Source organism: Takifugu rubripes, chromosome 18 (assembly GCF_901000725.2).
Source record: "Takifugu rubripes chromosome 18, fTakRub1.2, whole genome shotgun sequence".
Classification (NCBI taxonomy): domain Eukaryota; kingdom Metazoa; phylum Chordata; class Actinopteri; order Tetraodontiformes; family Tetraodontidae; genus Takifugu; species Takifugu rubripes.
Window position 1 is genome coordinate 9156529 of NC_042302.1, and position 20792 is coordinate 9177320.

At 50.7% G+C, this 20792-nt stretch overlaps 1 protein-coding gene across 1 annotated transcript in view; it reads right to left on the reverse strand.

The window, feature by feature from the left end:
* Positions 1-20767, reverse strand: part of syn3 (synapsin III) — a 53021-nt gene extending 32254 nt beyond the window's left edge. The window contains exons 1-6 of the mRNA XM_029825687.1: positions 19864-20767; positions 15735-16199; positions 11347-11404; positions 5755-5846; positions 935-1091; positions 597-686 (exon numbers count right to left, since the gene is read on the reverse strand). Of these exons, the coding sequence (XP_029681547.1) occupies positions 597-686; positions 935-1091; positions 5755-5846; positions 11347-11404; positions 15735-16141 (804 nt within the window). The 5' untranslated portion in view covers positions 16142-16199; positions 19864-20767. The remainder of the gene's footprint in view (positions 1-596; positions 687-934; positions 1092-5754; positions 5847-11346; positions 11405-15734; positions 16200-19863) is intronic.
* Between the last annotated feature and the right edge of the window lie 25 nt (positions 20768-20792).

Consider the following 20792-nt stretch of genomic DNA (forward strand, 5'->3'; position numbering starts at 1 on the left):
GCGAGAAAAGGCCCCTTCGTCACAAAACTCCATTTTAGTACGTTAGTTCCTCAACTAAGACTAATGCCAATTATTGAGTAAGCTAGCAGAAATATAATGCTAAAGTAATCAGGTTTTTTTTTTTTTAAAGGATTATTTATTTTCACCACATTTTTGTCCAGTCATTGCGCTAAGCTAGGTTAGCATGTTTAGCAAGCAACGAGCAGTGAGATCAGAATTGATGATGCCATTTGTGGGTTTCTGTGGGGGGGAACAGGCCTTTTCTCCACCTGCGGCGCCCCTTTATCACCATTTCTGTGGTTTATGTTTGTGTAAATATCTCGTCCGCTTAACACAGAATCATTTGGTCTCGCTTGATCCAGAAAAATATAGATCTGGGATCAAGGAAGCTGTGTACAGTCCGTGTGTAAACACTGATTCCTGAAGCGTGTGTGCGTGTGAGTGCTTGATGGGGGGAGGGGGGGCTCCTTGTTGGGTGGGGGGTTGTAGAAATGTTTGACTTAATTTCTGTGTTTTATATTTTTATAATAAAGACTTAATGGAAAACCGGACACGGGAGTTGTGCTGTGATTTGTGCCCTGGCTCCCAGTACTCACCATCTGTGTGTGGTTGGGATAGAAGGCCTGTTCATTCAGGGGGAATTTCTCCGGGCCCAGAGAGTGGTACAGCTTGATCATCTGGGAAAACTGCGAGCAGAAATAAACAAGGGGGTCAGGAAGCAGCAGAGCACAGGGGAGGCCGGACACAAGAACACCGTTCATGGCGGGAAAAGAAGGAATTCCACCAAGTTTTTTAACAATATAACAATGTGTTTAGAGTGTGTTTCAACACACAGAAAAAAAAAGGCTCCCAACACTTCGCGCTCCACTGACGGCGTTCCAAATAAGACGGCCTTGGAGCAGCAGAGCTCGGGGGGCGATGAAGGGCCACTCACCACCCAAGGTTTGCTGCAGAAGTTGTAGATGGAGTAAAGCGAGTTGATACTCGGGACCCCGCCGAAATGAAGGCCGATCACAAGGTTCCTGAAGTCCTCGCCGGGGATCATGCTGTAGGCGTGCTGACGGATGAGGACAAAGTCCGGCTTGAAGGACCTGCGGGGAGATGGAGAAGGAAATTGAATCCAGGATATATCGCACCAAGAGGAAGATGGAACTGAACCGCAGCGCTCTGAGGGCACCTTAATGTTTATCAATCACAGTCGTTGAGTTCACTCTGACAACCGGATCGGGGGGGGGGGCGTTGGTGTAGGACCTCTGAAACTGGATCAGAGGCCTTAACCTGCTGGCGCCTTCTCAGCCATCACATCAATCTGGTGCATCTGGCTCCTAATTCAGCCTAATTCTTCCTTTTCACACTGTTCTGGGAGCAGAGCCAGGTGACCCATCCAGAACCTGAAGGGTTCATTTAAGCCAAGGCCCATTTCTACGTAAGTTCCACTGCTGATGGTCGGTCCAGGACAGGCTAATGCTCGCGAGAAAGTCCTCTTTTTGAATGACAAAATAATAAAACTTCTGATAATAACGGCAAATAAATGTCCAAACATGCGGCAGGGCTCCGCTCCGGAACCGCCTGCTGCAGCTGAAACTGGGTTGAGGAGCAGCCCAGGTACACAAACACAGCGAAGAGGGTTGAAATTACAGCCAGGCGCACGAGTGGGCTCTCAAGCGCTGCTCGTGTTCGCCAGCGATCTGGTGTCGGCGACAGAGCGGCTGCAGCTGTTCCTCCCCTCCTGCCGCTGCACCGGCCCGCGGTGCCAGCACACCAAAGGCTGCTATTTATACTGGATGCAGCTTTTTATTGAGGATGCAGGACGAGATTAGACCCAACATGTGAAACTCCCCAACAAGCACACGGAGGACTGGTGTTGAGTGGGGAGTCCTCAAGAGCTGCTGTAAAAGTGGTGAGAACATGGTAAAAGGTTGGAAACAAGCACAGCCTTGCATAACTAATGCTGCTCTGCTAATCTGGAGGTAAAACCCAAAGCTTTTACAGGCCCAAGCGTTTGAATCCCATGGTGTTCACCTCATTTGGGTGGATAATCTCATTAAATATGTTTCTGGCCACAGGACGAGCGGAGGGTCGGAACCAGGGGGAACGTTCCTCTCTGGCGAGGCCGGTGAGGCTCTTATCGCTCTCCCATCGCTCCGTCTCTCAGCGACAAAGATAATGGGAGCGCAGCTCGGCGGGAATGCCACAAATGTCCAACAGCACATACCGAGGATCGCTGCAGCACTCATGCACAATGGTGCATTGTGCCGGACTGGCCTGGTCACAGGATGAAAATGCACCTTTGAGACAGAAATCTGTGCTTCCCTCTTTTGAATCAGAGGAAAAACTGGATCAGGGCATGAGTACGAGAGCAACAAACTACAGGATGTGCGTACTTGATAAACAAAATATGTATTTTCTGCCTGGGAGACAACAAACTAATAGAACTGTCTCTGTTAGAAGCTGAGGAGGCTTCTAAAAAACATAGAAAACATTGTCAGTGTCTTAAAAATGCAAGTAAACGGCAGGAATAAGGAATAGGCCCTCCCACCGATACCTTTGTTGAGCCTCTGACCTGGATCCAGGGCTCCCTGTGGTGGTGGCTGTGGACCCAGGCCCAGTGGCACCACAGCAGCCTCTCAGTTTGTGGGCAGCGGTGTCGAGGCCGCCAGAGCGCCCGTCGCCCCCGAGGGCCACGCACACACAGTAAATACTGTTACAAACTCCACAAGAGCGGAGAAATTTGTTCACACGGAACCATATGACAGGGCAGAACCTTTCTACCGTCTGGATTTGCAGAACTATTGCGTAATAGCTCTGAAATGTAAGGTGGGCGTGGCTGATGGGAAAATGGGAAAATTGTGGAGGATTGGACAGGTTTGAGGAAGAGCTGGCCGAGGCGGTGGTGACGCATGAAAACAAGAACAACATATAAAAAAGGGAAGCGTCTGTGGCAAACGATGGCAGTGCCGTCAGAAGCACGGTCCAAACGGCGCCAACGGGGGACGTGTGCTGCCCAGAACGGATTTCCCAGTAGTTCTGCACAAGTAGGAAATGTCCTGGCCAGAATGAACTTGCCACCCCAAGTAAACAAACACATTCTTATGCAACATCCTCAAACTTAAGGGGAAAAAGAGCAAAAAACCTGCAGATTCCCGATGATTTAATGAGATTCTTCACTCAGGAACTCACTGAGGCCCCCTCCAGCCATGTCTGAAATCAGTGTGTGATCAGTAATTAGATGAACTAGTCTGAGGTGAGTTGTGAGCTCCTTTTCTGATTAAAATAGGCTTTGACGGCGGACGAGGGGACGGGAGCGTAAGGCTGCTGTTACGCCGGCGTGTGGTCTGTGCAGTAAGTCCTCACCAGAGGTCACCAAAGGGGGGGGGGGGGGGGGGGGGGTACTGCGTGAAGACGTTGAAAAGAACATTTGCCCCGTCTGGCTAAACCAGTAGCATTGAGCAGAGTAAATGAAACAGGACGGGGGGGGGGGGGGGGGGGGGGGTTCAGACAAAAATCTGCTAATATCATTTGACTGCCTCCCTCCTTCTGAGGGGGAGAAAATGGCTCGGAATGTGGCGAGGCCGTCCAGCCATGGCAAGCCCCCCCTTCCCGACACACACACACACACACACACACACACACACCAGAAAAACACGGCTCTGCTTCACCATTTCACTGAAACACTGAGTGATGGTTGAATCTTGTGCACAGCAGTCTCAGTGCTGGTTCATGGCCGACTCTCCAGTTCAGATGCCATCATTAGTGGATTTGAGAGAGGAAAAACACCAAAAACACCACCCTGAGACCGAGCTGACTGGTTTTAGCAAAACATAAAAGAAGGAACTTTCTTCCTAGCAGCAATAATAAACTGTGTGACGGCATCCTTCGCTACCGTTGATTATTTGACAGGTTGTTGTAATTGCAACAAATGTCCTGTAGGGGCGCTGCAGCAGAGAACCAATGTGTTGTGGCTCCGATCCACCTCGAGCCGGGTCAACATTCCTGCTGGGAGCCCGGAGGCTTGCTGGAGGTTTTGGCAGCGCAGACAGTAGAAGCCCAAGGGCTGACTCTAGCAGAGCGGCGCGGACAAACACGCCATAACCACCCAACCTTGTGGCGTGTGGCTCGGCGGCGCTCCACGCCATGCAGGGCGTGCGACGCAGCACGTCGCACATTGTGGCGGGGAAATGTGAGCGTAAACTCTAATTTGCTGTGCAAATGTGGCAGCAAAGTCTTTGGATTCGGTGCTATTTTGGGCTCATTTTTAAGGAAGTCTGGAACTGTGGTTGAATTCTAAAACTTTCTAACGCCAGTCCCCCCCAAAGGAGTGAAAAATAGATTCACCTGATCAACCAGTGCACCAGTGATCCATCACAGATCCGGGATCTGTGTTAAACACCCTAAAATGAGACAAGAGTGCGAACGTGTGCGCCAGCAAAGGTCAGAGTGCAGCGAGAACAAACCTGTTTGAAGTCCAGACTAAACACGCCTGCATGCATGTGACCTGGGAAAAATGTAATCAGAGCGTGTGTAACCCCTGTTGTTTTGTCTGTCCTGTATCTGGCTGGATGAATCTCAACTGGTCTTCGGCGTGCACTGCCTTTAAAGGAAATACTGGGCCTTTTGGGCCTCCCTCCCATCAGAAAGTCTGATTTTCATCGGTTTAGCCACCGCAGCCTTTGGCTAATCTCTCATCCAGAGAGGCCTGAGAGACTCTGACGGGGTATTAGGTGTGAATATGCTTCCTACAAGCTCCAGAATCATGAGCGATGAGCGAAACCACAACGATCCGGGAGTGAACGTCAGCAGGCAGTCAGCTGAGGCTGCAGCCAAATAGGCTCCTCAATCACGACAGCAATCCCCCACTAACATGCCTCTCCTACAATGACCTCTGTGTCCGTCCCCACAACCGGCCGCGGTGACACCTCGGCTTTGTTACGCTTCACTGCTCAGGCAGGACTCAACACATAACACAGATTTCTTTTTTTTTCCTTTTTTTTTAAAAAGCAGTTTGCTTGAGGTATTAAAGGATTCCTTCTCGTGGGAGCTGCGTCAAAGACTGGTGGGTGGGCGCTGGACGGCATGCGCTCAGCTCAGGAGTGATAAGCAATGACACAATGTGGCGTCAAGGACGGAGCCCAGGCGGCTCGCAACAGGCCTGGAATAACAGTGTGAAAAATGGTGGCAGAGAGTCAAATAATGGGATCAAACGTGTCCACGGGACGCGTCTCTGACATCCCTGCTTTTACACGTGCACGGGCTGTACGTCACTGTCGAGCCGAGCAGCATGAGGTCGTGGTGAATAAGACCTGGCCGGTCGACCTGTCACCTGCGGCTGAAGGATGTTTCCATTATTACACCCGTGGGGCTCTTCAGCTGCCCATAAACCTGAATCAGATCATTGCAATAATCAGATCTGGTGCACACACACTCACACACACTATAAACACTGAATGTTTCAGTGTGTACTTGAGACACAAACTGCCTGTTATATTCACAACATCCAGTCTGATCTTGTTTAACATGGCAACACCTCCGGTCGTTGAGAGCTGCTAAACAGAGCTGGTTAAAGTGTTGATTTCCTCCCAGTCACATCAGCACGGGCGTCCGAGCGCCTCCTGTCTTATAAACCGTCTTTTACCATCAGTCTTCTTGCAGGTGAAATGAAGGAGCGTTTGTGCACGCTCATGGAGGGAGATGAAAGACTGCGTTGGCGAAAGCATCGGCAGATTCCATGAATTCTTTAGTCCTGAAGTGTCTTACCTGACCGCTTTGGTGCCTCCTTTATTGACCTGCGCGTCCACCGTGCAGCCCGAGTTTACGTTGGAGGCCAGATTGATCTCTGAGAACTCCGCCTGGAAAAACCAAGGAGAGGAGGAAATGTCACATTCGACAGAAGTATGTTGGAAACGCACAAATAACCAAAAAAGGAAACGGCCTTTGACTAGCCTGACGTCGGAGATTTTTTAACTCCAATTTCGCTCTTTTGTGGAACAAATGAGCAGTGTGACATAAAGGAGGCAAATTGGGTTGTTCACAGTCTTCGGGACAGTGAGGGCTTGTGAAAGGATGCAGCCTGGCTAGCCAATAGATCCGTCAAACTCCCACAGGCACGGCAAAATAAAGCTGGGGAGTCCATTTCTGGGAAAAACAAGCAGCGCGACAGCTTCATTTCCCACAGAATGCTCATCAGAGCACCAGAGAAATCTCTGTATAATTACGTAAAAACTCGCAGGAACAGCCCTTCTTTCATACTGTGTTTTTTTTTTTTTTTAAATGGAAAATGGGAAGAATTTTTTGTAGGTGAGTGTAGGCGTCTTTTTGTCACGTATCACCACAAAAACTACGGACACCTTTAAAAGTTCAGAGCTCTGATTATGTCCCAAAAGTCTGCTATGAGCCCCCCGGAACACGTGTAGTGGCACCTTAGAGCAGCCAGATGACCTCAGATATTAAAATGCCGCCGTTTGCTTGGCTCTACATCACGCCCCCGTATGAGGAGCGACACCCAGATGAAACAAAGATTTGATTTGACCTGACGTGCACGGCTGCGGTGAGAACGTGGGGGCAATTCCTTCGGAAAGGGAGCGCTCGGGCGCCGAGTCAGCAATGGATGAATGCTGGTGCTTAACGAGGACGAGAATGCCACTATTTGATACATGTTGAGGCATGTAAAACCCTGCACGCATGTCCAGCACACGGGCGATAACACATGAGCAACAGCACGCCAGAGTCGGGGTGGGGGGGGGGGGGGGGCAATAACGGGAGACAGATGTTTATACAGGAGCTGGTGCGATCAAAATCAGAGTTGGGTTAAGTAAATATTGAAGTTGGATTTGTCAGATGAACAGAAACACGAGTGCAACTCGATGCTAATTTTTGCTCTGACTCATAAACCACTGACATGAATCAAGATGGACAAGAGCGAACCGCCGCCCCCCCACGAAGAAATGTGACACCAAAGACCGCAAATGTGGCAGATGTGGACAGGAGATGCCTAGCGACAGAAAAGATCATTATAGAATCAAGTCTGGTGCTCGTAGTTCTACCTAAATCAGAGGAGGGACGGCCACCAGGGGGCAGTGTGTCCAGAACCTCACACAGAGAAGTTTTACCAACAAAATTAGCAACTTTTTGCCAGAACGTTCAACCACGATGTCACAAGTAAAGAAAAACTGCAATAAGAGCTTCAACTTCCCTAAACTGCTGGTTGATGCAGCTAGCGCAGCGCCAATCATCGTCGGTTGCCTCGGCAACGCTAACACACACAGTGGGGGCATGTTTCATACACTGCTGCTGCCACCATGAATGAGGGTGGAAGCAAATCCTCCAGATGACCCTTTACTCAACCCGATGCCAATTTGCATAGCAGGTTCAGCTAGTTGCTATCTACCCATTTCCATACCGCCGCCGCCATTTGAGACTTTAAGCCTGCTTTACCGAGCTTTACAAAAGCTCTCATCTCCGTCAAAAGGGCACATTATCAGCAATATTGGCTGGGAGAGAAATGTGCCTTTCATCCAGCTCGTGGCCCGTGTTAACTCTGCACGGAGGAGCGAGTTGCTTTTGAAAAGAACGTGCCTACGTAACGAAACGCCCACCTCTTTTTATTTATTGTGTTGCGTCCTCGGAGGGAAAAGCAGGGGGGCGAGTAAATGCCGCAATCTTATTCATGGGACAATAAGACGCCACTCTGCTCACTGTGCCTCAAGGACAAGCACTTGGCTCCCTTCCTTTTCTCCGCACTTATCTGCAGATCCACTTGTGAAAGAAGCATCCGTGTGCTCGTGCTCGGCGGCACAGATGCAGCCTCTGCTGAAAAACCCTAAAACACGCTACGCATCCTCCCCCCTCTCCAAATCCCATCCCAAACATGGGGGCCGACGTTGACTTTTGCTGCATCCAGATGAAACAAGAGTGTGGGCTACATTTAGGCCTGAGCCAAGCCATCCGACTCAACTCCGATTGGCTGGTTTTGGGTCACAAGTCGGTCATTGGGCTGTTCAAAGATGGAGGAGCAAAGACCTGGGAGCCAGCAGCCAGGACAGGAGGCTTTCCACATCTCCATGGTTACCATCAGGGTTAATCCATTCAGACACTTGTCTTAGAGCCCTTCTCGCCCTGGGAAAGGAAAACAGGAAGTGATACATGAGACAAGCGCCTTCAGAGCTCATGTCAAGAGGAGTTTCAGCGACCCAGTTTGGAGTTTTGGAGAAGGACGTTGTGCTTCTAAAGCGATTCAATCATTTCTTCTGGGTGAGGTGACATCTACGGGGGAAAGTTGCTCGATCACAATGCTGGAATGTTGACGTGACTGCTGGGATATTCATGCATCGGGGGCATCGGGAACGTCGCCCAGCCCAGAGGGATATCGCTCTAAATCATTTGAAAATGCGTTTGAATCCTTGGTTGACTTTGACTAATAGCAACAAGTGGCTAACAAAAGCCAGTAAAGAAGGTGCCAGAATAGCTAAGCGTGCGAGCACCCTGTCCTGGCTGCAGAGCCACGGGAACCTGAGGACAGTTCAATAAACACCGCCTGGCTGCAGCTTATCTGGAATCTTTGGGAGTATTTTTGGACTTGGTCACAGAGGTTCAGGTGCCTTTTGTTCAGCCACAAGTCAAGCTGTAACGGCTCTTTGGTCAGGGACGGGGGACGAGTTTGGCTGGTCCAAACTGCAAATAAAAGCATTTTCAAGAAGGCGATAAAGAAAATAGGAATTAATTTGCTAGAGATGAACCTCTGGGAGCTATTTTGGGCTGGAGGATGCTTCCCAGCCGGACAGGGAACCAATGACCACACGTAGCATGAACACAAATGGAAATACACAGGAGATACATGAAAATAACCACACGAGGCACAAGGGTTGGCGTGGGGGCCTCTGCCTACGATGGCTTTATTCATGTCATAAAAACTCTTAACACCAACAGATAGCTAAAGGACTAAAGTCCAGCACAGTCCCCTGTGATGTGGCGTTTTCAGAGATAAAGACGCTCTATTAACCTCCTTCTTCAGTCATCCTGCTCCTCTATATATTAGTTTCAGCTCCGCTTTTAATTTTAGTCCCGAGTGAAGAGAGAAAAAAGAAAACCTGGCCAAGCTCCAGATGGAGCCACCGTGGCGTTTCCTTTCATCTGAAAATAGACGTTTTTCCTGTGACATGAGGCGCTTCTTTCATTGTGCGGCCTTCTTCAGCCCGAACGGGGACGAACGCAGCGCGACAAAGACCTGGATGACGTACGACTCCGGCGTGAATGGAGGTGGAGGGAAGGGGCGGCTTGCTCGGCCTGAACCCCTGGGAGAAAGGCTAACGCAGCGGAGTTATTCGAGGTGAAGCTGTTGGCTTTCAACATGCTAAGCGAGAACAGACAGCGGGGATTTTGTGGTGGCGAGGCGGATTTTTGGGGGGTTTGGAGACTTCTGATAAGCCCAGTTGAACAACATACTGATGCAATTGAGAGGTTCGGGAGTACAGTGGGCCATTCATTCACAGAAGTAATCACTCCCACCTTGTACAGCAGTGAAGTGAGCCATTGAAGTGCTAAATGGCGACACATGAGACAGATGCTGAACGCACAGCTGGGTCAGTGAGAACCGGACCTTCGGCGAGTTCAGCCCAGATTCCCTCCGTCGTGTGCAAATACCAGCCAAAAATAAGGCTACAGATAATATGGAGCCAAGCGCCTGCGAGGGTGGACGGCGCTGAGGTCATGCGCCTGCTGAGCAGATGTTGCCCTGCCCGACCCAAACCACACATGGGCCCGTCCACCCCGCAGAACCTCCCCGCTTTGTGGCCAAACAAAAGTGCCTTTCAGATCCGACTGCTAACTCGGTCCACTTGTGGATTGTCGTGTTTTTTGACCTCGCGGGTGTGTGAGCGGCGTTTGTGTGGTGGCCCGTTGCTGGGTGTCACCAAGAACCGAGCCAATCGGCTACCTAAGGCCCGCTCCAACAGCAGAACCGCTGCAGGCAAACCAGGAAGCAAAAAACTGGACGTGTGTGCTTTCTCGTAGCCTCGTAGCAACAGTTGACAAGTCTCCTGATTTGAGGATAATCTTTCAAACTCTTCCTCGGAACCAGGAGAGCAGCAAACACGGTCCTGGGGCGAAGACGGAATGTCCTAATGCCGCTCTTTTTGGCCCAATAATTGTGCAATAATTGCAATAATGGCTCCAAGCCCATTTTTATGAGTTACTTAGGAGCACGGCGGCACCGCCACGGTGCTCCCACGAGCATCTGTTTTGTGGATAAGGAGTTGGCCAGTGGACCTCGGGCATCGGCCAAATGTGACTTCAAAGTGGGTCATGCCAGCGAGAGAGCCCGACTCACAACAACAAGGCCCGGGACGTGGCTGTGGGGCTGCACCTGGAACCGGTCCGGATGGTGATGCGGCTGTACTGATAGAGCATTACACGGGGAAATGCTGCGCTACGTTCAGAGACATTAAAAGAGAGGGAAGGAGAATTCAGCTTTTTATTGTCGGTCCATAAAAGGGTTCATCCCGGCATGTCACTGGCGTTTCCCAGAGAGTGGCTTTCCATCATCATCCGGAGGCTCCTGGAGAGGTGTGCCAACAGCCTGGCTGTTAGCCTGGCTGCTAACGGCAATTAGCCACTGACTGGACACAGGAGGCTCCTGGGAAAAATAAAAACTACTGGATCCAACAGGATCGACAGCATGGACTCCAGGCGTTAGGCTGGCTCTCCACACTGCAGCTTAATTCTCCATGGACCTCACATTTCACCTTGACTTCTGTTCCAACCCCACTGCTGCCTCAGAGAGGGGACGCGACCACAACAGTGGAGATCTGGGCAAACAGGCTGTAAAATGGTCGGGTCGGCTTCTTGTGGTCTCCTTAGACCTCCACCATAAAAACCCACCGCCCCTTTTCAAAGACGGCCTTGGTCTGAGCAATGAATAGCAGATGTATGGCTGAAACGATCCTAAGTAAATGAGATGTTATACACAGACTATTAAGGCTCAGTCTAGACTTCCAGACATTTGTTTCTGTAGATCCTACTGAACATATGACATGTATGACTTTTGATGACCTACAATTTTTCCATTTTTGACACATGGAGGATTCACATTGTGATGGACAAAACAAACATTGTGACAAAATGATAGTGTCTATGTAAATACAAATAAACATATGCATAATTGGATTAACTACCAAAGTTTCTGAATGAATTTCCATTTACTGCTAAGCTAAGCTAATTAGGCAACAGGTTTAAGGTTTGCGGTTTAAGTGTTACAGGTTTTTTCCTACGTTTTCGCCAGAAGTTCAGTAAAATGATCCCAGTGTTAAAGTGGGATGTGATGCAAAAGTTAAGAATACCCTGATTCCAACATACCTGCTCCACCCGGATTTCATATTCCCCGTTCAGCTTCTTCCCTCGGAAATACTTTGCCCTGGAACAAAAAGGGAAATTCATAAAAGTCAGATTCTTTAGCTTTAACTTTCTTTTACTGGCAACACTTTAACCATTTCCAACTGATCATAAAAGCTGCCCCCTGTACTAACAGCAGTCAACACGTTCAAAACAACCCTTGAAAAATCTCCTGTTTATTTGAGCGAAAGAGGCCGAAACATCAACAGACCAGCTAAAATACCCCGTGAGGAGGCACATCCTGACACAGATTTTCCATTACAACAGGATCTGACCCCGAGGGACGTCGTCTTGGCAAAGAAACAGCACAAAGAGAAAAAGATAGCTTACTGATGGAATGGCTGCTAAGCTCGTTAGCATTAGCATCACGGTCTCGATATAATGCGAGTTGATGTTGCCGTCAGCAGCTGGAACAGTAACAAATGATTTCCAATGTGTCGTAAAAGTGGGGAAATATTGCTGTTGGGCGGTGAAACAGCCACACGCCAACATCGGCCATATTACACGGTCAGGAGCGTCCACGCGGTCCCACATGCGTGGTCACCTCAGCTGTGGATACAGAGACTTCAGGAAGGTGATGGAATCCGGGTTTCCAGCACCATCCGGCTGCAGAATGAAGCACGGCCGCTTCATTACTGGGGACCACATTGTGTCCCAGTGCTCTGTGGGTCTCAGCGTTGAACTCGCAACCCCTCACAGGCGTGGGGGCAGTTAGCAATCTGTCAGGGGCATCACTGCAGATCTGGGCTACGTGCTACAGGCTCTCCCTTACTGGGACGGGCTGTTGGGGGCTTCCGGAGCCTTCTCCATCCTTTTCCTCTTGTGCGTTTTTGGCGGAGCCGCTAACCAAACACGTCCTCGTCTCCGTTTCATCTGGCTCCATCTGTCCTCTCGGGCCGTTCATTAAGCTTCATTAAGGCCACCGGGGGGGGGGGGGGGGGGGGGGTCTTGTTCTAACGTCTCCCAGCTGTTGAGACTTTCAAAAGTTTGGGTCTCTCTCCTCCGGAAGCTGTGACTCTGACCTACATACTGATCTGGCGGTGCCCCCCGTCACCCCGGACCACCGCCGCAGCAGACCGGACCCTGCTGGAATATGGGTCGAGGTGGGGCAGGAACTTTCTGGACGCTTTCTGGATGTTCTAATGTCAACAGCGAGCCTGACGTACAGGCCTGAGCTCCGTCTCCCACTCACGCACGCCCACCTGGGAGCTGAATCACTTCTTAAACCCTTCTTTTGTCTCCCACTATTAATAAGAGCATGAGTCACGACAGATATGGCTGCCTCCATTTGGACCCAAACTTTGTTGAAGGACGTGCTCCGTGCTGGACTGCTGTGGACCTCATGTTGTCATAATCTGACCAGTTCCAGCTGCTGTCGCCGTTATCCTACGTTTGGAGTTTTGCAGGTCTCCTCCCGCTTTAAAGAAGACCTATTTAAACCAGCCGCTCGTCGCCTCCCGGCCTCAAAGTGCTTCGGTTTAGAGAAAGATCCATCAGGCGGTGGAAATCAAGTGGCTGCAGGAAACAAGTGTTGCCTGGTTTAAAACAGGATGTCTGGAGCGATGGGTGAAAACTATCTGGCTAAACTCACGTCTGTGTTAGCACGTAGCATTAAGGGTGTCAAAATAACCAGGGTAAGTGGATGGAGTAACACAAGCCCCCTTCAAACAGTCCTGGGAGCTTTAGCTAACAGATATTTTCGATCTGGGTAACAAGAAAAGGGATGAAATCAAGCAGTTTGCAGACGCGCACTAGCTTAGGTGGAAGGCCGCAAGGCTGTTCCACCAAGCAGCATGATCGAGAAAAAATAAGAACTGCTTTTATTAGCCACTAGAAAAAGCCAGTTTTAGTGTTTATGGGAACCGTTTACTTGGATAAAACATCTTCAAACAAGCGTTATAGCAAAAGCTCTTAGATTAAGCTGTTAACATGTCTTAATTTGTATTTATTTAGTCTACTAAGGTCCTAATAAAACGATCAACCCGACGGGGGAAGTGGGACCTCAGAGCTCCGCCTCATGTGCATGGAGACGTAAACACTTGGCGACGGGGGGGCCAATTAAGCGATCAGATGCTCCGATCATTCAGAGCGATGAGAATGGCCCGACAGCTTCTTGGCGATGAGAAAGAAAGACGTCTGCGACAGAGGAGAGTGTGAGGGACAGAGGGAGAAAAGGAGGGTTTGTCAGTGGCAGCGCTGATGCTCTCTGAGCCTTCGCCTCGCTCCTGTGTGCTGCCATTGTGCATCAGTCATTGCTGGAGGCCAAGTCTGTCAGGACAGAGCAGCGTTTCCTCAGAGACCTCGGTCCCTCTGCTGGAATGTCCCAGAGGAAAGCCGAGCCCCGGACAGGGAGCGATGGACGCACCGAGACCCTCGTCCATGACGCTACCGTCACCATTCCTTAAATTCAAAGCTGTCCTGTATCTATTAAACGCGAACGTGTCCCCGACTTCTTTTCTGTGGACCAGTACGGAAGCATTCCAGCCAACACAGCATAAAGTATCTGTAGAGGTTCAAATGTGTTACTCTGGAAGACCACGCATTCTGCAGTTGCTAAGCAACAGAGCAGGTAAGATCCAGCTGCAACGCAGAGGCAGCCTGGGGCGGACAGACAAGCAGGGCCTAAATGGGAATATCTGCCATCAGACTGTCCAGCAGTGGAATCTGAAGCAATGTTGAAGAACCGGAGGACGCCAGGTGGTCGATCCGACCTTCCTGATGGGAAGTTCAGCTAAAACGTGCAGAAGTTTGGTCAGCGAAGCGGCGTACAGGCTTCCTTTTCTTCCCTTCTGCCCCATAAATGAAAAATCAGGTCTCACTTTGTCCTTAATCCACACAGGGGGATAGAAAAAGCCAACACGGGACACTGAAACGTTGCCAAAGCAGCAGCCAAATATTTGGACGTCCCCCCTCCCTCCTTCTTTTACGAGTTGTACGTGTCTCGGGGGGGCAGGTTTTAACTGTTGAGCTGCTGCTTCATGTTCTGCCCGCGCCTTTGTGAAGTGGCCCCTGACAGGCCACATGTCAACGCAACGCTCTAATTAACAGTCTGACAAACGTCCCGGGTTTACAGCCGCCGTTTGATGCCTGGTGGAAGTCTGGAAGTCCATAAAGAGCTGCTGCGGGATGGGGGGGCAAAAAGCAGGACGCTTGCAAATGAAGTCCTTTCAACATGATTTACTCTGTTGTGACTCCCGCAGATGACGGAACACGTGCCTGCGCAAACAGTGCAGGTCACGAGTGATCCTACACCACCCCCTGCTGGTCAGAGACAGCAACTACACCCACAACAGACGCGCATGTCTGAAACTGGAACTGCAAAACAGCGACCCCCAGTGGTCAGACTGAGAACATGGAGTTTATTATTTAATCGCTTACTACCGGTATTTTATTTTTATTATTATTATTTATTACAGCGTTAAAATAATCTCGAGTAGCTTGAATTCTATTTATGTAACTGAATTTTGTTTAATCTGAGAGCCCTAAGTCTCAGAGTGGGGGGATGAGCTCTGAAAACTCATTTAGCAAACATCAGTGTAAAGAAACACCAGGGGGTTTATAGAAAGAGGGCTACTGTCCTTTGAGACACTGGATCATTTTTGGACCAAGCGTGATCCTAGGAAACACACGATGCAACTTAATGATGCCCCATTAATTAGGTTGATGCAATCAGAGGGCTGGACTGATGAGCCCTTTGGCAAAAGTCAATTTACCAGGCAGCAAAAATAACCGCTCATCGCATTTACTAATTTACTTCTATTCAATGACGGCAGGTAACGCCCATTCCCTGTGTGTTCAGCTTTTATTTCTGGGAACATTTCCAGGGCAGAGGACTTTTCCCCTGAGTGTTACTGCACCCAAACACACCATCGGGATGACTGAACACAAGGTTGCTAACAAACATGGGGAGTGGCACGTGCGTTACCAACAAAGCTTTAGATGTGGCTCAGGTGTCAGCCAAGTCTCAGTTGACGTACTTCCTTTAAAACGAAACATTAAGGATCCTAATATCGACTGTTAGACGTGCCAAACATTCATTTCAAAGTGACCATTCTGTAAATATAAACAATACAGGAAATGCTATAAAAAGACAAGGTCATCTGAGTGAAACCAGCTAACACGAGTACTTGAAACAGTCGCCCCTGAACGAGGTCAAAACCTCATTTTCAAAGCGTTTTATTGGGTCCGTTTCAAGTACCATGTACAATAATGGTGAATGAGTGCTCTTCCTTTAATTGATGCGTACTTTTGAGGACAACAGATTCTCTCTCTCCGTTTGCTCACCGCTTTATGTAGAGAGGCCGTCAGTAGGTCAGCAATGAGCTGAAACCAGGCTTAGTGCACACACTCACCAGTCTGTGTGCTGATCGTCGACGACCAGCAGGACCTTAGGCTTGCGTACGACAGGTTTAGGTGGCTGACTGCTTCCTGTCTGAGCACCTTCGGCAGCCATTGCGGCAGATTTGGCGTGTGCAGCGGCAGCGACATTCTGGGCCATCTGAGCACTCTTCACCACACTGGAGAAGGAGCTGAGGAAGCTCCCGGGGCTGGAAGTGGATCCGGAGCCGGAGCCCGAGCCCGAGCCAGGGCCCGAGCCCTGACCCAGGGTGCTGGGGGGCTGCCGCCTCTCTGTGGCCGGCGAGGCGGGCGAGGAAGTGGACGAACCCGGAGGGGTCGGCCTCTGCAGGTCCATCATGTAGCCGTTGGGGAGGTTGGCCACAAAGCTGCTATCTGACAGCCGCCGGCGGAGGTAGTTCATGGCGAGGAGCTGGTGGGTCAGTCAGGACAGCAGCAGCGAGGAGGATGGTGTTAAAGTCCTGCAAAGGAAACCAAGGAAGAGAGATCAGCACCTTCCCTCAGCTTAGCTTCACCGTACAACACGAGCACGGGTGCAGCACAGCCGATGGGTTTGAACCAGACTGAGGGCCGGAGAAACTAGAGGAGAGGTCACAGTTTGTGTCCCGGCCTATGATGTCCCCCATGGAGGCAGCCGCCGGGACGCATCCACGTCTCCACCGCTGCTACACACCACCCCCACAAGGTGTCAGGACCGATTCCTCGTGCTACATAAAGGAGAACCATTGAGTCAGAATTCAGCCCTAAATCGGCATCTGGAATCAGTGGCAGCATTAGCATATCATCAAAAGCCCCGTATTTAGCTTCAGTTTAGGATTAGTGAGCTGTTTCTGTGGCCTAATTAACAAACATCAGGCCTGCGGTGAGAAGCCGGACAGGGAAAAGATGCGTTCGGCTTTCAGAAGCCAAAGTTTGACGTGCGCTCATACAAGCAAGGCAGCGAGTGGGTACAGCTACGGGAGAAATCTGCTCAATCTGATTAGCAGGAGATTAAGTTAATCGTGCAGAGTGGGACACAGTGACACGGCGGCCACGATGCAGAGTCAGAGAATTGGCTCACAGCTTTTTTTTGTAGCGTAAATAAGGCCCGCCGGGAGAGAGGAACCCGTTATATAAGGCCCCCTGCGAGGGGGCGGCGAGGAGGAAACCTACCAAAGTGCAACATCTTAGAGCATCGAGGAAAATAAAGCTGTAAAAAGAATGAAAATGACACCGAGCCAGTCAGCCGGAGTTTCTAAATGAGGCGTGGAGTTCTAGCAGAAGCTGGATGAGGGGAGGATGCGGTACCGAGCCGCCGGCGGGAACAAACGTGCAGATGGGGAACGTCTCATCCCGGCGAGTTAATGAAGTCAGACAATCAGTAGGAAGCTGCACTGGTGCAGGCAAGAGACTGAAGAGTGGGACCTCGGGGCGGTCGTCAGCAGCGCCGTCGCAGCACCGCCACGGAGCCCCGCGCACAAATGATCCGCTGCCAGGACAGGGCGCCCCCCCCCCCCACCCCCCACCGCTGGCATCGAAAACCAAGATCACCTCGCCAACAGTTGAGAAGCAAACGATGCTCATGTGTCAGAAACAATGAAGCAGCTTCAGAGAGGAACGGCAGAGATGGAGACCAGCTCGGGCCGCTTATCTCAGCGGAAGCTTCCAGGACGGGAGCAGATATGCTGACAGATGACCGCCGTTCCGTTCCGTGGCTGGAGCCGGCACCGACGCTACATTTCGAAATAATCCTGAAAAGCCAAGTTTCAAAACACATTTAGGCTGGAGGAAGTGGAACGGGAGCCCATTCTTCTGCGCGGTCCAGAGAAACGGGAGGCAGCCAGAGCCCTGCTGGGGGTGTGGAGCCGACTTCTATATTTAAAAACCTTGTGAATGTATCAGATCTCACTCTTCCTTCTTCACATCTCGCTGGTGAAGTTGCTGAATGTGTCAGAAACTGGGACACAAAGCTGCTGTGTGAAGTCAGACGTGAACGTGCGCTTCATTTCAAACACTTTGGGTTCTATTCCAAACGGGGAAATGAGGGATGTGATCAAGACCAGCGCTGGATCCACTGATCTGCAGAAGCCAGACCCATGATAAACGTGGCTGGGGCCTCAATGGCTCCCAGTCCCTTCAGCCGGGGGGGCCGTGGACATGTTCATCCTGCCCTTTACAGAACTAGTGAAGTTCACACGCTCCTATAACGCTGTTCCGTCTCGGATCCTGCCGCCATCTTCTGAGGGTTCCGAATGTTGAGCTCTTGGGCCCCTCCCACAACGCTCCTTTATCCAAAGATGATGAGGAACCTGCTTCTCGGTGGTGCCCAAAAGCTGAACTGGAACCTTCTCACGCTCAACAGGGAGCGAAAACGAGGGCGACGCCTCCTCGTCAACGCCGCCTCGGCTCCTCAGACGCTTCCCCCCGCAGACGTCGGCAACAACACGGTGAGGATCTAAACACCGCCGGCGCCGCTGTTAAAGACGGTTTCAGGACCAAACACCATCCACGAGTGTGGAGCTCTGACTCTTGATGAATCATGACCATGAAAAGGGCCTCAGCAGCATATTGATTCATAACAAACCGCCCACGTTTTACTACGAGTTCTTCCTCTGATGGCGGCGTCACAAAGACAGGAACGAGAGCCACTTAAGCACACTTCCGCCGCTGGGCTGCAGGAGGGATCTAAACAGCCATTAATGCCGTTTTAGGCTGCTAAACCTTCCTTTCACCGCATCACTTTGACACTTTAACTGTGTTTTCCTGGCAGGTAAATAATAGAGAGAAGATTAAAACTGGAAAATCCATTCTAAGGACATCGATTGAGTCTTGCAGCAGAGTTCCACGTGAGACCAGGAGCTGCTGCAGTGCCACACGTGCACCAGATACACTTTGGCATCGACTCATTTATGGAATAACTGTCAAGAGGAAGATTTGCTCTGCGCCGTCATCATAGGTCCCCTCTTCTGTCGCACAATCACTGACAAAGCGGGCGAACTTCAGCCCTAAAGACATGCACGTTGCCAGGAAAGTCACCGCTCACGATCCATTCCCCTCCCCAGGAGAACATGCCTAAGTGGCTGCAGGCAGCATCTGGTGGGAAGCACAGATGACTGGTTGGAAGGAACAGTTGTGTGCCGCCACTGATTGCCTGATAAATATTTCATGGTCTTCGTGGCAACATCAGCATTAATACGCAGAGCTGTAACGTGCAGCCCACGTCGGCCTTTTCCCCAATTTTAAAATCACTGATAAATATTTGAGGAAAGCTGCAGTTAATCCCACTCTATTCCTCCTCCTCCTTCTTCTCCTCCTCGTGTTGTGACCAAGTTCTTCTTCTCTTGTGCGTTGTTGCTGTGCCGAACCCCAGGTGGTGAACTCCAGAGTGTCCCTTCATAATGCCCTCCCACAGCTCCAACATCTGTCGGGGGGGTTAAAGCTGCATCTTGAAGCAACGGGATTCAACAGAGGTGACGTCCGACGCGTCGGAGCGGAGGAGACGTCGGCCATCCCCACTTCTGACCCTCACTGAGCCAAAACAAGGGAGGTGGCTCACATTTGGTAATGAGTCAAATAACAACTGTCAGTGTTAATTAAGACTTGTTTAAAAGTGTCCTCGAGCTCACCCTGGGCCTTATTGGTACTGTGAGCAGTTTCTGGCTCCTCTCTGAGCTCCTGTGAACTAAAGCCAGCTGCTAATCAATAAAAGAGGGGAAAGTATCAATGAATGAACCTTTCGGAAAGGCTCGTTTTACTCGGTGTGGAGCGTAAAGGCGGAACACACGCCATAAATCTGGCGTCGTGGATGAAATGGACCCCCCACCACCACCACCACCACCCCCTCCCCCTGCTCCCCTCCCCGCTGACAGGAGGGGTGTCTGGGCTGGAGGCTGCGGAACCACGGCTGAGGGAATCCCAGACCCACCGGTCGGCACCAGCGCACCGTCGAGAGGCTGCGCCGACGACGTCAGCCCGCCTCGGAACCGCGCAGCCATGATAAGGATGGAGGGATCAAGCGGAAGTGATGCGCCTCATTGTCTGAGCAACCCGGTTTCCTCAGCCGGTAGCAGGACACGCGCGTGACACGGCGCACGGGGGGAGCGCGCGGTGGGGTCGGTGCCGGAGGGAAACGCGCACTTTTCTTACCTGAGCGGGTGTCAGTGATACAGGTGTCGGCAACGACTCTTCAGGTTCTTCTTTTTCTTCTTCTCCTCCCAGGGATGCTGCTGCTTCCTCCTCTTCTTCTTCTGCGCTCAGGTCCACACGGTTCTCCTCAGCCTCCGAGCCAAGCCCCCCCCAACCCTCTCTCTCTCCCCCTCAGTCTCTCTCTCTCTCTCCCTTAGTCTCTCTCTCTCTCCACAATGCATGCCGGGATTTTTAGGCTGTCGATCCATTACCGCAGTCCGTTCGTGACGCTGATTGGCCAGCAGGAAATTATGGTCAAGGGGAAGAAAGAAAATAAAAGGGGGACATGTGTGTGTGTGTGTTTAAAATGCTCTAATGTGGGATTTATTATTGATATATTGCTTTGAATTAGAACATCAGGGGGCAATTGTCATTTGAACAGCACCAAATCTGGGTAAATAAATAAATAGATGATGAAATCGGCCAAATTGGCACGTGCTGCATCATTTCAGCACCAACCCGTCTTTGCTGACTTCGTGTTGCCATCCTGCATCCACGACAGAAGCGTACATGGGTAGAAACGTAGGGACAAATAAAGATGACCGCTTTTCCTGTGTTTTCTCTCCATGGGGGTGTTCCTAGGTTCAGCTAGTCCACCATGACTCAGCAACACCGGGGACAGACCCATTGGGATGCAAACAAAACAAAAGGGAAATGACTCATATTTAATTCATGGGCTCTGTCAGTGTGACACAGAGAAGATTTCCATGGTACGCTGGAGGTCTTCAAGCTGCTCCAGTCGGTTCTGGAGAGCTGTGCCACCACAGCCGGAGCGAGACCCTGCGGCCGCCGCAGGCACACGGCCAACAGGAAGTAGCTGCTCTGGCTGGTTAATGTCAGTAGATTACTGATGGTGGATGGTTGCATCCAGCAGGGCGCAGTGGCATCTC